Below are 16,256 nucleotides of genomic sequence, written 5' to 3'. Positions count from 1 at the left end.
TCCCCTCAGCCTCCCAAGATGCGGGATTACAGCCTGAGCCACCGAGCCCGGCTACAGCTGTAGTCTTACCTGTCACTGCTGGTAGCGTGTGCCCCCTACCCCAACTATGAGTCCCTAGGGCAGGGGCTGTGCTCTGCACCCCTTGCTGGCTCAGCACCCCGCACAGGGCCTGTGTGGGGCAGCCATACCCCATGGACGCCTGGGGGACAGAGGGATACTAGGCGCTTTGTGTGCTTCTGGAAGGGACCTTGCTCCGGCAGGTATCACCCAGACAGGATCCTCCATGGCCTGTGCTGGCTGAAAGCCACACTATCCTGCATCCTCCCCCAAAGGTTTCCCAGGGTTTCCAGTCAGCAACTGTGAGCCTCCCCCAGGTCCCACCTAGCTTCCTCTGTCTCTGGACTCTGAGCATCCAGCACTCAGCCCTGCACTGTGTCTGGGTCCCTCCCAGGCCCTGCAGGAGTCGGCAGGAGGGGCCACGCTGCCGAGATACCCATTCCATAGCTGCGTGGTGGTGCTGTCTCTGTGCAAGTGACACAGGGGGGTGACTCTTCCCCCATATTTACTGGTGCCTATCCCTGGGGACATGAAATTGGGCAGCATGTTGTGCGTTAAAAAATCGTGTCACCAGCCTGAGAGCGGAGGCCTTCCAGAAAGACTATTACGGCCAGTAAAAGTCTACAGGAAGGTAAAATAAACCCCATCTGTAATGGAGAAATCAATAGGTAATTTGCTCCAACAGTTTCAATTAGGGCGGCTGGATATACTTGCCTGGCCGCCTCACCCCCACGACGGTGACCCTGTGCTGGGAGGTGAGGCCAGGCGGGTGGGGGACCCCAGCACTTGCTCCACTCCTGATGGATGGGAGACTGGGGCCAGGGCTTCTGTCCTGTCTCACTCTGGGTCACTGAGGCATTACGTGACCGTGAGCACTGCCACCTGTCACAGACCTGCCCTTCCCGGTAGTCCTTTGCCTGCCACCCTCTGCAGCACTGGTCACGGCTCGCTGGCCACCCCAGGCCCGCTGTGTCCCTGCCAAAAGGAGGGGGAAGAGGCTAGTTCTTGGCGTTTGAGCTTCAGAAGCTGAGGCCTCGGTTGACACGGAAAAGAACCAGGTATGAGTCGGAGCCTGTGGGTGGGAGACTGAGAGGTCAAGGCTGGAGAAGGCTGGAGGCTGGGGGCTGGAGAAGGAGAGGCCGGCTCGGCTGCTCTGCCTCCTGGTGAGGCTGCCCATGGAAAATGAGTATTGGGCCATGGGTAAAAGCTGTGGAAGAGTCCCTGGCCCTGAAAGCCGCAGCCTGGTTAGGAAGCAACAGACCTGTTGGTCCCGAGTCCCACTCTGTGGGAGGACGGCGGATATCTTCAAGTCCTGACCCCTGGTGGGGGAATGCTGCCTTGAGGCTGGTCAGCGTATCTGGTCTTCTCCCTAAGCCACAGGCCCAAGGCTCCCATGATGGCTCATGGCCCAGGGCAGCAGCTGAGGGTCACAGGATCTGCTTTATGAACAGCACCTATTGCAGACCTAAGAATGGCATGTCAGGTATCTTTCAGACTCTGATGGACCCAGGCCCAGAACACAGGCTGGGAAGCTGACTCCACCATCCTGTGACGCCCCTCCCAGAAATCAGCTCTTTGATAGGAAGCTGGTATTGGCACCCCCCTGCCATCATCAGCCAGTCAGTGAGCCCCAGTCTGCCCAACCCCTTCAAGATCCTCTCCTCTGAGTTCTTGGGAGGGGATTTGAGTACTAGCACCTGCCCTTCCCGCTCAGCCGCTGTGCCACCCTTTCTCCACAGTAACAGCCATGTCATTTCTGACTTTTCTGGGCAGTGGGCACAGGAACCCAGTCAGGCTGTGACACCGTGGCTGAGATTCCTGCACAGATGCCTGGATGAAGAACGGCTGAGGTGGCCACCCCATCACCTGTGGGCGGGCAGGAAGCTCTTTCTGCGGGGTCTCCTGGGGTCAGGCACATGGGGCCAGAGCTCCCTCCTTCCCAGTGGTCTCTGTCTCTTTTCATTTCCACCTAGGATGGCCTAGGATGGTCACATCCTGGAACTGGGCAGGGCTGTGCTCTGGCCGCAGAAGTGATGGTCCCAGGAGCAGGGCCAGGAGGGGCAGAGGCTGTTCTGGGTGTGGAGTGGCCCCCACTGCCAGCCTCCTGGAGGCCATAGAGTCCAGGCTATGGGGTGGGTGGGGACTCCCCGGGAATCAGTAGCCAACGTGAACCGAGGTTCGCTGACCACTGGGACAGCCCTGTGACTCCTGTATGCACAGGACTCATTGATCCTTACGGGTGTCATCTTCCCACAAGCAACGCTGCCCAGCAAAGCACTGGCAGTTCACATTTGTGGCTTGCTAGGAACCAGGGCCAGAGTGTTCACTCAAGGCAAGTGTGTTCATGGAGAGGAGAAGGTCTGCTATATCTTCACTCACAGTCATGGTCCTCACTCAGGAAGTCCATGATTCCTGGGCCACGGGCATGCAGAGCTGACTCCCGTCATTGGGGCACTGTTGTGTCCCCCCAAAACACACAATTAGATGGGAAGAATGAAGCACTCATCTTGTCCTCCTGCAACTGTATTTCAGGTGAACAAACAGCCTTACTCGAAGAGGAAAGCTCATGAAGCATTGGGGCTGGAATGTCACGGCGTGCTAACTTATGTTCAAACACTTCAGCCAAAAAAGAAAAGTTGTAGCAAATGCAGCAAGATGCTGGTAATGGCAAAACCCTGGTGATGGCATATGGCGGTGCATGACACTGTGGAGAAACAGAGGCCCAGTCAGGCCAGTGGCAACTGGGGACATCATACGAGGAAGAAAAGCTCAGGGTGAGGTGTCATACGTGTAATGGAGAAGACTTACTGACCACAGCGAGAGTCGTAAGACACTCACTGACCAGCTGTATGTCATTGTTGTCAACTAATCTTTAGCCTGTAGGAAATGGAAAAGCAGTTAACCACTGCTGTTAATGAACCCTAGCTTTAGAAAAAGAACAGAACGCCACAGTCTGCCAGCTGTCCCAGGGAGCTCATCATACCAATACCTTCCCTAAGCAAACCTCTCCATGTCATGCAGACAAGTCCTCCATGCTGCACGAGGCCCTGACTCAGCCTCATAAAAACTCCCTCCAGTCCCTGTTTGCAGACAGCAAACGGCCTCGCTTTGCTGCTGTGCTCACAGTGGTCCTCACAGCGTACCTCCCCTAAACAAATCTTTACATTCATACCTGTCTCGGTTGACTCTTCCACAGCCCAACAATCAGCCTCACCTAGTCGTATGCACGGCAGTTATTATCTCTGCTTGTTTGTATGTTTGAAAATTTTCACAAAGAAAGTAAAAGTAATGGAGGAACGTATCAAAGTTTTCCAGCAGAACCGGCTGTCAGCAGCTTGCAGGGAACACTGGGGCAATGAGAAAAGGAAAAAGATGATTCTGGGAGGTTGAGGGAAGTAACAGAGTCCTGGAGAAAGCCCACTGTCCTCTCCTGTGGCAAGGGTGCTGGCGATCTCTTAACATCCTGCTCCTTCCTTCCTTAGTAGCAGAAGTTTGGGAAATGTGCTCAGCCAACAAACAATGTTATCTAGTATCTCCCCTGGCTGAGAGTGACAATGTCACTAAACTTTGCCCAATTATAAGGCCTCTTCATAAAGAAAGGATAAGCCATTCTTCCTCCTTTCTTCTTTCCCACTGCCTGTTACATTCTTGTGATGGCTGGTGCTCCAGCAGCCGTTTAGGACCAGGAGACACCCTAGAGGATCAAGCCTTGCTCAGCAGAGCAGGGTTTCTGTTAATTGTGGAGTTGTCATATTGACCTTAATGGTTCAACTCAGGATTCCTCTTACTCAAGAGAATACAGCTCTCAAGTTTTATACTTCTGTGGGTAAGTCTCTGCTGCCGGCAGCTGAGTGCAGTTTCTAAATGATACAATCCAAATTTAAACTTGGTTTTTCTTGCACCTCAACACATCCCATCTAGCTTTAAGCTCACTTTTCTGTTATGCCTCTTTCGTCTAAAAAAACCTGATGCTCTCCTGTTCTTTTCTTCTTAGCCCTATTGAAAGTTGCTTTGGGACAGTAGGTGCTAAACTGTTTCATACTGAATTGTAAACAACAGGGATATTTTACTGTATCACTCTCAATATGCTTTCCAGGGGAATAGGGTTTTTTTTTTTTTTGAGTTGGAGTCTTACTCTATTGCCCAGACTGGAGTTCAGTGGCATACTTCTGGTGACTGCTACCTCAACCTACCAGGCTCAGGCAATCCTTCTGCCTCAGCCTTTCAAGTAGCTGGAACTACAGGCATGTGCTACCATACCTGGCTTATTTTTTGATTTATTGGAGAGACAAGGTCTCACCAAGTTGCCCAGGCTGTGGGCAACTTGTACTGGCTGAAACAAAAAGAAGCACAGCAAAAACAAAGACAAAACCCTTACCTACCCAATGGCTTAACAGCAAAGTCTGACCACACATTCCAGAGACAGGTAGCTACAATGTTGTATAATCTGTCTCAGGGACAGAGAAAGAAGGAACTCTCCCCAATACATCTCTTGAGATTAGTCTGTAACTTTGATATCAAAACCCACGTAAAGACACTACACAAAAGGAAAGGAACAGGCCTAAATCACTCATAAAAGTTCATGAAAAACTTCAGATATTAGCAAAACAATCTTGCAATGTATTACAAAATATTACTTCATGACTCAGTTGGATTTATCTCAGGAATGCAAAGATGGTTTAACATTGTTAGCAAAATTCACCCATTGCTAGACTAAGGAAGAAAATATAGACTTTTTGGGGGTGCTGCCAAGCCTCAGGAGGTATCATGACAGGTCTTGTGAAGGTTATCTCTGCCTATGGCAGGTGGGTTTTCTGCTTCTGCCTTTGGCTATTGGGGATGGGGACAAGTATAAACTTTACACCAAGTATCATTTCTATGTGACTGGTTCCAGGGTGCCTCAGGTAGTAGAATTCAGGGTGTCTGGTGGGTGTGAGAAGAGCACCCACCTTCACCACAGTGACCATGCCCTCGTTGGTGACAGGATCTGTGCGGACACTGAAGTGCCCAGAGGGGTCCCCGCTGATGATGCGGTACACGGCATTCCAGTTTGGTGAGTGGGGCTGATCTCGGTCCATCACGGTGAGGTTTGCAACCACGGTCTCCACCCGGTTTTCAGGGACCTCCCCTGCAAACTGCAATGTGTAAGAAAGGAGATTGTTACAAGCCCATATCAAGTGTAAGATATGCATAGAAAGGTCAAGTATAAGGTATGCACAGAAAGGGGTGTATATCACCTATACAACTCAGTGAATTTGCACAAACCAAACACACCATGTGACCTGCATCCAGATCAGGAAGCAGAGAAGACAGGCTGCTCGGGCGTGCTGGCATGGGCACCTGGCAACAGCCTTGCGGGTCCACTGCAGTAGAAGCCACCTGCCTTGGCTGGGCATCCACAGCAGAGCACCACCGATGGGTCAGTTTCAATAACAGACACTTATTTTCATTCCTAGCTTCCGCCCCAGGCTCCAGCCAGGTCCCAAAGTTTCCATCTGTACTGGCTGAGGGGTGGGCCAAAGACCTGGCCATGGCTCAATCTCTAGAGTATAAATGTCTCCTTACATGGAAGAAGACGTGGTTAAGGATTCTGAGATGGGGAATATTCTGGATCGTCTGATGGGCCCTGAATGCCGCTCACACATCCTTACGAGGGAGAGTCAGGAAGACGCCAAAGACAAGTGAAGAGAATAGCCACACTTGGGGAAGAAGTCACATGAAGGCCACGTGAGGAGATGGAACTGATGTGACCACTGCCCAGGACGCCGGAGCAGCCAGTGGAGCGGGGGAGGCAGGGAGAATTCTCCCCTACAACCTTCAGCGGGTACAGATCAGGCTGGATTTCAGACCTCCAGAACTGTAGGGGACAGAGTCCTGCTGGTTTAAGCCCCCGAGTCTGTGACTAGGAGTTCCCTGGTCTGCCTGGGTCCTGTAGTTGTGGGTGGGAGAGGGAACGGACCCTGCCAAGGCTGCGGCCAGGTGGGGTCCTGGGCACCTGGCCTCAGTCAGAAGACCACATCAGGGGGACATTCGGAGAGGACAAGTTCCAGGAGAGCCAGGGGCTGGGTGGGAGGGGGTGTCACCGGCTTGGGGTCCCTGGGCTGGGACAGAGCTGCGGGTGCTGATGTGATGGCTCCTTCTGGTGGTCTGCAGGAGAGGAGGGTGCAGGGTCCTGGGATGGCCTCCGGGTGGAGGTGGTGGTGGGTGTGCCTGGGTGGGGGAACTTTGCAGGCCAGGGGACAGGAAGTCACCCCTCCCCCATTAGCAGGAGCAAGGCGGCAGGTGGCCATGTGCTGTGGCCAGCGGGGGACTCTGACCAACAAGCTCCCCACCCTGGATCTAAGTTCACTGGACGTGCTGTGTGGGACCCCGGTACCCTCTGGAGCACCCCAAACATGGAGACAACACTCCGGCCAGGCCTCCCGGAGCACACAACTTGGTGCCTTTGCGTGCCAGGCCAGGGCCACACCCTCTACTGGGGACACCATCAAGCCCCTAAAGCAGCTTGCCTAGACTTCGGGGTCCTTCCTCTTCCTCACCAGAAGCTGGGAGGACCCACCTGCTGTCCCTCCCTAGGGGCCCTCTGAGCTCCTGAGCCTTGGGGATTCTGAGGGAGGGGCAGCCAGGACCACCCACCTTTGGTCCTGGACAAGATCACCCCACATTCCCTTAGGGCTGGTGGGATGATGGACACCGGTCAGCTTGGTCTAGTGCAGGGTTGGCAAACCACAAGGCCAAGTTTGCCGCAGCCTAAGTGTAAATGAGGTTCTTCTGGCCACAGCCATGCCCACCATCCACTCCCTGTCTGTGCCACCTTCCTGTTGCAATGACGGAGAGGAGTCGTCAAGACAGTCTGACCAGTACTGTCTGGCCCGCCACAGACTCCCATGGCCCCACCTCCAGAACTGGTCCAGAAATGGGCATGTGACCCACGCCAGCCAATCAGGACTGTTCCAGTGCTCCTGCCTGTGGCCCAGACAGTGTAAGCACTGAGTCTGAAGAACTGGGATGTGGTAGGGGCAGCCACATGCAGCCTGAGAGCAAAGCCAGACCAGAGGAGTCACGGCCGAGGGGAGGGTTGTCGTGACACTGTTGGAGCCTGGATCCAGCCATGCCTGAAGTTAGCTATTTTGGTTTTCCAGCTCTTGTGAGATGAGGCATTCTCTTCTTGTTCAAGTTGCCAAGGTCAGTGTAGTTGACATCAGTTAGGCTTCCTGGGTCCCCAGCACCTTCTGATTTCCCTTCCTCATTTTCCAGAAATATGCTTTCCCAGCCTCCTCCACAGTTGCAACCAGGTCAGGTGACCAGGACCTGCTGTGACTCAGAGAGAGGCAGAGAGGGACTGATTCTGGCGAGACGCACGTGCCTTGAGTTGGGCATTGGCAGGGGTAGAAGGTGGGGCACTGTGTGTCCAGCATCTGTGGGGCCACAGTCTGTGCCAGGTGGTGGAGACCCAAGGGCATTCCTGGGAGCAGCCCCTTGGATTTCATGGGTTGCTCATTCCCTCTGGTGGCCTCCCTCCCCACTCATAGGCCGGCGGGTTCTGGTGGTCTCTGTGAGGGCCTGCCTGGTGCCTCCCGCCCACCCTGCTCCCACCCCAGCAGTCTCCCATTGCGGGGGGGGGGGTGTGTGCTCTGCATTCAACCCTCTCAGACTCCTGGGTGAAGTCTACACGGAGTCTATCTTAATTCATGCAGGTTTAATAAAGGTTCACTAGGAAGGGCCTTAGCTGGCAAATCTGGTTGAGGATTTTTGTATTAACCTTCCCCAGCCATGATGACTTTTTAATTTAATTTTTCAGATTTTCAGACACAGAGAAAGCCTCCTAGGCCCCAGTGGATGCAGAGACCGGTGTTTGGGAGAGGATGAACTTTAAGCACATGGAATGGAGTTTCTTGCTTAGACCGCAATCTGGGATTCAAATGTGCCCACCCTGAGAGGCGGGAGGATCTGCCTTCCTGCCAGGGCCTTCCAGCACTTTCTCAGCTCCGGGCAGATGCGGCTCCCAGGGGAAGGTTGCGCGAGCACAGAGGAGCCATTGGGCGAGAGCAGGGGTGCAAAGCAGTGTTCAGTGGTGGTGGTGGGGAGCCTGCCAGCCATCCTCCCCCTACCCAGCAGGTGGTCAGCATGGAGAGTAGCCGGCCAGGTCCACACGATGCCCAGTGAGACTCGTGGGCCTCCAAGGCACCTGCACCAAGGCCTTGGGGTCTCAACCTCGGGAGGAGGAGACCAGCATTTGCCGTGGCCAGGCCCTTTCTGTGTGTCTCCACACCTGGGAGTCCCGTGTTACCATGGATCCCAGGCTTCCATTCCACAGCCGAAGTGGGAAGCAGAGAGGGTGAGTGACCCATCCACGTCACACAGCAGTACATGATGGCCTTGGGCTTGTGCCCACATATACCCGAGGGGTGTCTGAGAACATGGAGTCTTAGGTGATGGTGAGGCCCAGGCCCAGCAAGGGGAAGGGACCTGTCCATGGCCACACAGCAGGTGTAGGAGAGAAGCAAAAGCGGGGCCCTTCCGGGTCCCTCCCCATGCCTTGTCAGCGCCCCACAGTCTGCCATGGGGTCCCTTCCCGTGTTCTGAGCACCACAGCCCCCACAAACGAGAGAGACAGCTCAAGGGTTCCCCGAGGCCTGCTCTGCACAAGGAGTGGCCCTGGTGTTAATCTTTGTGTCCCAAATGTCCCATGCCAGTCGGAGGCCCTGCTGACAGCTCCCATGGCTCACCATGGGCGGAGCTGTGGCTCTGCTGCCTGCACTCCCAGATGGGCTGCCGTTGCCACCGGGTCAGACCGCAGGACGCCAGCTTGGGGGAGGCTGGGTGTGGCCACTCAGATGTCTTCAGATACAGAGAGGAGCTGCATTTTCCGGAGAGAAAATGCAAACACTGGGCATCAGGCAGGAGTGGGGAGGAGCCTGAGGCCCTTGCCAGGAGACCACCCTGTCCCGGAAGGGGTCTCCCCGGGCTCAGGACAGCGAGAGCCCAGGGGAGACGGGGCAGCAGCATTTTGGGGCTTGCTTCAAGCCAGGCCCCTCCATATCATGTCACTCTACCCTCCATATCTGGGGTAGATTGTTGTTCCTGTTTTGCAGGTGAGAAAACTGAGGCTCTAGGCAGTGACCTGCCCAAGGTCAACATGAATGTGGGTGATGGGGGTCAGAGGCTGTGTTGGCTGCACCTGGGGTGGCTGGTGGGCAGGGGCCAACTCCCGGCCCCACACTGCGCTATCTCAAGAGGTTACCTTCATGACTTCGTCAGGAATAGGGAATCATACATCCTAAATGAATAAGGATTGCTCATGGGAGAAAGACCAAAATCCACAGAAATAAAATATGTAAACTAAGCTCTGAAAGGCAGGACCATGACTTTCTGGTTTCACCATCGCTGTCCTGAGCCGTGTGTGGGGTGCCCAGGGATGCCTGTGTGTGGGGAGCTCAGGGATGCTTGTTGAGACGAGCCAATAAAGGTATGAATATACAGACAGATATGTGGACGGGCCTGGGCGTGGCGTGCAGTTCTGAGCCTTTCCTTTCTGTCTGACGCTAATAGCGTGTGTGAGATTTCTGACCGTCTCCCTGACATAGGGATGAAGAGCCAATGTCACGCTCGGATGTCTATGATGCTAGAGTCTTCCTGCCACAAACCTTCCCGAGAGGACACCTCTGGGCCACTGTCCCACAGATTAAATTGGGGGTTGGCAGATGATGCCTGTGGTTCAAATCTGTCCTTGGTTTGTTTTTGTGAATGAAGTTGTATTGGGACGTGGCCACACCTACTTGCTTCCGTACCATCTGTGACAGCAATGGCAGGTGCAGAGTTGCCACAGAGACTGCATGGCACCCACCGTGGGAAGCAGGTGCCGTCCCGCCCATTACGGAGAAGGTCTGTCCACCTGAGATTCAATGATCGGTTTCTGGGTGCAAATCCCAGGAATGTGGGAGTCACACACTCACTTCTGAATGGACTACTTGCCTGCACCTGGGATGGGCACAGGAGGGGGCCTGCTGGTGGTGGCCGCAGGCCCGGAGCAGTCCTACACAGCTGACATCTCTGGCATTTCTGCAGCTGGGGGTCTCCATGGCCAGGGGGCAGGGTGGGATTGAGTTTCCTGGACAGAGCCCTCTGTGTCTTGATGCCACTGTGCACGGTGGCTTTGTGTCTCCTGCCTCTCCCATGCTGATCCCCCATGTGGCTGCCCTGCTCTGAGGTGGCCTTTGGCAAATGCAGCCACCATGCCTACGGCCTTTAGTGGTGTCTGGACTCCAAAAGTTGAGCACATCACTGCTGTAACTTCCCGAAGGCTCCAGCCCGCAGGCAGGAGCCCACACGGGAACTCCATCCTGGTGCCTGAGTCCAGACTCCGTTTCCCTCCTTCCCTCCTGTCTTGTCTTCTTGGGGCTGGGCTGGGGATGGGGACTCAACATCCTGTACCAGTGGGCCATGCAACGGCGAGCCTCACCTCCACCTGAAAGCTGTGTCCCAATGCTGCCTGGCTTTGTCTTGGTCCTACCAGCTGCTCCTCCAGGCCTGAGCCCCGTGAGGATGAGGGCATGTAACCCAGAGGGAGGAGCTGCCTTGCTTGGTCCTTTTGTCTAGCTGGAAGCTTAGGGGTCACTCATGTCCACTAGTATAGCTGTGGCCCTGGGAGTGACCACCAGCCAGGGCACTGCCTGTGCCCCTGTCTAGGGACGTATGGTGGTGGTTCCTCTGTTCAAACCTTATTTCTGCTGGCCATTGTACAGCACAGCTGCTCCATCAGCTGTTTTAGAGACATGGTCTTGCTCCATGGCATAGGCTGGAGTACAGTGGTGTGATCATAGCTCAGTGCAGCCCCAGAGCTCAGGGCATAAGAGATCCTCCTGCCTCAGCCTCCCAAAGTGCTGAGATTACAGATGTGAGTCACCACGCCTGCTTTTTAATTTTTGAAACTGAGTTTTCTCCAAACAATCATGCTTTCTGTTAGATTCTGAGTTCAGAAATCAGAACTGTGGGAGCTGTGTCTCTGATGGCCAGAAGGAACGTAAAGGCTGTGTTTCTTCCTCTTCTTCCTCCCCCTTTTACAGATGTGGAGACCTTGGTAGCCTTGGGGGCTGGGGTGGGGGCAGGCCTGCCCTGTCTGAGCCTCCAATCCTCATGTCCCGCCAGCTGTTGTGAGAGTAACCAGTTCAAGAGAAGGTGATCACCATCACACCAACTTGAAAAAGATCTAGCCGTTTCGCTAAAAAAACGCGTGAAGCCCCTTTCCCCAGCTTTTTGGTCCACAGCCGTTGCTGGCTCCTCCCTTTCTAGAGAGGACTCAGCAGTTGACTCGTCTTCCTGCCATGGACGGCCCACAGTGTCAGCAGCTTGTCAGCCAGTGTGAAGTTGCTGTCACTCCCTTCATCAATGACACAAGGCACAGAGGTTGTGTTGTTGCTGGGTTACCAGTTGGGGTCTCTGTGACCAGGTTGGCTGCCAGGGCCTGATATCTGGGAATGTGTCCAGTCCTTACCCTCCACATCAGGTAAGAACAGAGGAGGAAACTGAGGCACAGAAGGCTCCAGAATTTGCCCTGGGTCAGTGGCTGTGGTGGAGCCAGGTTTGAAGCTGGATGTCTGGTCCTGGTAACCCTGACTTCTACACCCCACCTCTCCAGGGCAGCTTGGCCGGGTGGGGTCCAGGGAGCCCGAGGAGAGTGGACAGAGGGCTATCAGTGCAAGCTGGGGACACACAGTCCTGACCCCAGCCCGAGGGACTTCAAGTTCCTGTGTGTCCCTGGCCTGGAACCCCCTCCCAGACTGCAAATGCCCTGTGCCCCTGGGGCCTGGGCCCATGCGTCCCTGCTCTGGGGTGGGCCAAGACTCAGGCTTCCAAGAGTGCCCTTGCTGTAGCCATCCTGGAAGGTGGACACTGGCTTGGTGGGAGGACAGGGAGGGCATGCTGGAGGGCGTGGGGGCTCTTGGCCCTGATGGCCGCCACCTCTGTGCTTGGCAAAGCTAGCTCCAGTGAATTATTTATGGCAAGGCGCGCATTGTGCACTGGGCATAATTAGGGGCACCAAAACCATTCCAGTTTTAAGATGCCGGATTTGGATTCTCAGGAATCCATGCTGAATCATATCTCACCTTTCTCCCAGGCTCGCGCGTGTCACTGAAAGGCCATTCACGGACTTGGGGAGAGTGAGCTCACTTTGGGCTTGAGGGGCTGCACTAGGCCAGCCCAGCCAGTCCGTGGGAAGGTATCAAGGATAGCCCAGGGTCTATCTGACCCTCGAAGCTGAGGCTGTCTCTGCTGGCCAGGAAGGTCACTCCCAAGGTCACTCACTGCGTGCATTGTCTCTGGGCTTCCTGGGGCAGTTGCTTCAAGGAGAAACCCCCAAACTTGGGGACCCTGACCCCAGGGCTTCTAAATTCAGTTGGCCCCTCTCTGCCTCTAGCAGGACCATTTTTGACCCTTCTGAGTGAGTGACCTGCACGCAAACGGCAACTGGGATCCTAGTGACTGTAGGCTGGGTGCCACCGGCCAGGCACATCCCAAACACCTGGCATCCTCTGGCCCTGCCTTCAGAGAATCCTGGGGGAGCCACCATGTTATCGCCACTTAAAAAGCATTTAGCCTGATTTTATCCATGCTTGCCTTGGGATGGACAAGAGATCATCCAGTGAAACATGCAGTAAAAACAGAACATGTCTTCTCTCAACTTCCACAGCAGCAGCTATGTCCTGAATCATGTCAGCCTTCCTCTTCATTTAACAGGTGTGGGGACAGACTCAGAAGGTGCTGGCAGCCTTGCTGCAAGCCTCTCCCTACTAAAGTCTGAGCTGGGCAGGATCCCAGGTATGTTAAAGCTGGAACCTTGTCTGCTCAGTCCCCCGGCTCGATGTCCCTGGGTGGGGATCCAGATACCCCCCTGGTATTTTTAGGGCAGACTTCTATCATTCAAGGTTTACACTTTTACATAGATTGCATGTTTCTCCCAACAGCAACCTGAGATGTATTCCACTGACATGTAAAGAGGGAACAGATAGGACGCTCAGAGAGATCCAGCCATCAGTCCTGGGTCACACAGCTGAGCGGGACCAAGCGGGGCCAGTCCTCAGGGTTCTGGACTCCAGGAGTCCCTCCCTGTGGGCGTGTGCGGGGTGGAGGCTGGGTTGGAGGAAGACCGACGCTGCTGGGTCTCTGAGGCTGGGTCTCTGAGGCCAGACTGGCTATCTGGGACACATTCCAAGGACTTTGCGCCAGGACCCAAAGAGGAAGCAGCAGGAGGCTTTGAGACAGGGTCTGAGGCTGTGTCCTCTAGTGCCACCAGCTCTGGGCCAGCAGGCCCTGTGCCCACATGGAGGGCCTCTCGGCCCTGGTGTGTAGTGCAGTGCACTCAGGCCGGCAGAAGGAGAGTCACTTTTAATTAATGGTAAAGCCTAGGCATGGGGTCACAAAACTCCCACGTTGCCAGCTTCTGCTGGTTGCTCTTGATTAGGCTGAGTGGAACTAGCCCAGTGGGGACGGGGCAGGGGCAGGGGCAGTCAGTGGGGCCGGGGGCAGGGTTGGCCCCGCTGGCTTCCTCCTCCTGCCGTAAAGGCTGGATGGTGTTTGGGACCCTGCCTGTCACCTGTCGCCAGGCCACACACCAAAGGCTATTCTGACCCCGTGTATTTACAAATACCCCTCTCCCCATGACCCTGTGACCCATTCACCTGGAAAGCCCCCTGGGTGTGGATGGTGCATCTTCCCTGCCTGACTCATCTGCCCAGCGCCTTCTTGACCTGCATAGGCCGGAAGGTGCCATGGGTACCGCTGAGAAGTACTTAGACGTTGTCTTATTCTTCAAAAGACACCCTCGCTCTGTCCTGCACTCCATGATCCAGGGCCTAGAACCTGTCCAACCTGTCCAAGTTCCCCTGGGACCGGCCCGAGGGCCTCTGGGACTGAGGAGGGACAGCGACCTGTCTCTGGGAGCCCACAAAGGGTTGACTGCCTCAGTCTGTGTCTGAGAGTAGCCTGGAATGAGCTCGGGCTGGAATGCAGTGGCAGGACCCCAATGATCATGGCTTACAGCAGCCTTGACCTGCTGTGCTCAGGCGATCTTTCCTCCTCAGCTGCCCAAGTAGGAGGGACTATAGGCTGCCCCACCATACCTGACTAATTTAAAAAAAAATTTTTTTTTGTAGTGACAAGGCCTTGCTATGTTGCCCAGATTGGTCTCAAACTTCTGGGCTCAAGCAATTCTCCCACCTCGGCCTCCTAAAGTGCTGGGATTACAGATGTGAGCTGCTGCGCCTGGACTTTTTTCCCCCTAGCATGATAAATCTTTATTTGAAAAGGCAAATGCAGTGAGAGAAGTCAGGACTGTCATAGCAGAAGCAGGAAGACAACTAGGAGCTCTGACTGTGAGGTCTGCATGTGTCATGCAAAGTCACCTTAAGGAAGAGAAAATGCTGATGTGAGTGGGCGATGTGCTGGAAGTCTGTTGATGAAAGTGTCCATCCAAGCTGACTGCGGGAAAGGTGTGGGCTCTTCTCTAGTCGCTGGATGCACACGGCGACAAGGTTGAACCGCCATGTGTCAGGTGGAGCGGGGCGTTGGTCACAAGCTAGCCAGCCATTCACCCTGTATGGCCCCGTTCATGTGACATCTGGAACAGACCATGCTTCCTGCGGTCGTGTACTGAGGATGGGCTCGAGGCACTGCTGGCTGCTGGGAATGGTCTACACCTCGACGAGGTTGTTATAGGGTGAGATGTAGAAGTCACGGAGCAGCCCATGCAGTCTGCTTGACGCCACCTGAGTCTCACCCTCACCACAGATGAACAGAGCCCCTCCCCTTCCACAGCAGGGCCGACAGTTTCTCTCCTGAGTCCTGGTCTTGGAGTTGGGGAGTGCCTCCTTGAGATCCTGGTAAATTAGACTTTAGTTGACTCTTGGACATAATAGATGGACATTGCCTGCTTGCGGGCAGAGGGTGGACCTGTGTTGGACCCTCTGGCTCTTTGTCCATCACCCCTGCCCGCCTGAGTCAGCACAGCTTTCTCCAGAGCACCTCGGTATCAGTAAGGCAGCACAAATCCCATTTTTGGCGGGGGAGACTGAGGCTTGTACCAGGACTGGGAGGCAGATTGGGGCTCTGAGCATCTCATTCCAGCCCCTGGGGGCTCCTAGCAATCCTGCCTCCCATGAGACTGCCTCAGCACCTGATGGTGAGGTGATGGTTGGTGGTGAGGGGGCTGCCTCATCCCCACTGCTGGCCTCAGCCTGGCTTCCCTCTGCTCTGGTTTCTGTGGTGACCATAGGGTCCTGAGGCTGCTTGCTGGAGGACTTGGGGTTCCTTGGAGTCAGGAGAGTGGATGCTGCTGCCACACCCCACAACCAGAACAGAGCAGGCTGGTGTGGGGCGAGGGTGTCCTAAAGCCTAGCACCTCCTCCGGGCCATCTGAGGCCCCGGTGCAGTGGGTAGTTCTGAGCCAGTGGAGCTGCTCCGGGTCAGCAGGTGTGACACCTGACACCAGGCCTGGGTGGGTTTCTGCCTGGATTTGGTACCTGCTTGGCTTCTTACTATTGGTGACCTCAGGCAAGTTCGACTCTGGGTTGGGGAGTGCCCAGCGGGAGTGCTGAGGTAAGGGGTGAGCTAGCCCCAGGATGTCCCAGTGGGGCTTGGGGCCAGCTATCCTCAGCCACAGCTGTGTGACCCTGTCGTGGTCACAGAAGGTGGCACAGGACGAGTCTCTGTTGTGCAAACCCTCTGGGAGCCTCCCTGGGAGCTGGAGAAGAAAGAGAGCTGGGTCTGCCCAGCCAGTTGTGGGCGAGGCTGGAAGAGGCCATGGGGGCCAGGCACAAGGATTCTCCTGGGCACGAGATCCTGGCCCTGTGTGCACACTTTCTGAGATCCTGTCCCTGAGCCCCCTCTGCCCACTGGCTGGAGGGGAGCATGTAGAAGTGAAGGGGGCTTCCAAACCATTGAGGCTGGGGCTTGGCCTTGTGAAACCCTTCCGGGCTCCTGGTCACCCAGGGGCTCTGCTGCCCATGGGCTCACTGCCTGGAGTTTGCAGAGAACGCCCAGAGCCCCCCAAGCCATCTGCAGGGCAATCTCTCCCTCTGCATGGTGACCTGCCATCTGCCCAAGAGATGGCGCTGTGCGTCCATGCTGCTGCCTCCACCTGGACCAGTCAGATCCAGAGCCAGGGGGACAGGCACGAGGGTGCAGCTGTGGGGTTGCGGGTT

The 16,256-nt window shown here is 55.4% G+C and overlaps 1 protein-coding gene across 2 annotated transcripts in view; it reads right to left on the bottom strand.

Moving 5' to 3' along the window:
* Positions 1 to 16,256, bottom strand: part of CDH4 (cadherin 4) — a 148,765-nt gene that overhangs the window by 18,558 nt on the left and 113,951 nt on the right. For both annotated transcript variants that reach the window (XM_021715770.1, XM_008064945.2), the window contains exon 7: positions 5,007 to 5,192. In XM_021715770.1, coding sequence (XP_021571445.1) covers positions 5,007 to 5,192 — 186 coding nt within the window. The remainder of the gene's footprint in view (positions 1 to 5,006; positions 5,193 to 16,256) is intronic.

Source organism: Carlito syrichta, unplaced genomic scaffold (genome assembly GCF_000164805.1).
Source record: "Carlito syrichta isolate Samal-C Ts95f unplaced genomic scaffold, Tarsius_syrichta-2.0.1 Scaffold102037, whole genome shotgun sequence".
Lineage (NCBI taxonomy): Eukaryota > Metazoa > Chordata > Mammalia > Primates > Tarsiidae > Carlito > Carlito syrichta.
Note: the sequence above shows the minus strand (reverse complement) of the source record. Positions and strands in the feature narration are given on the sequence as shown.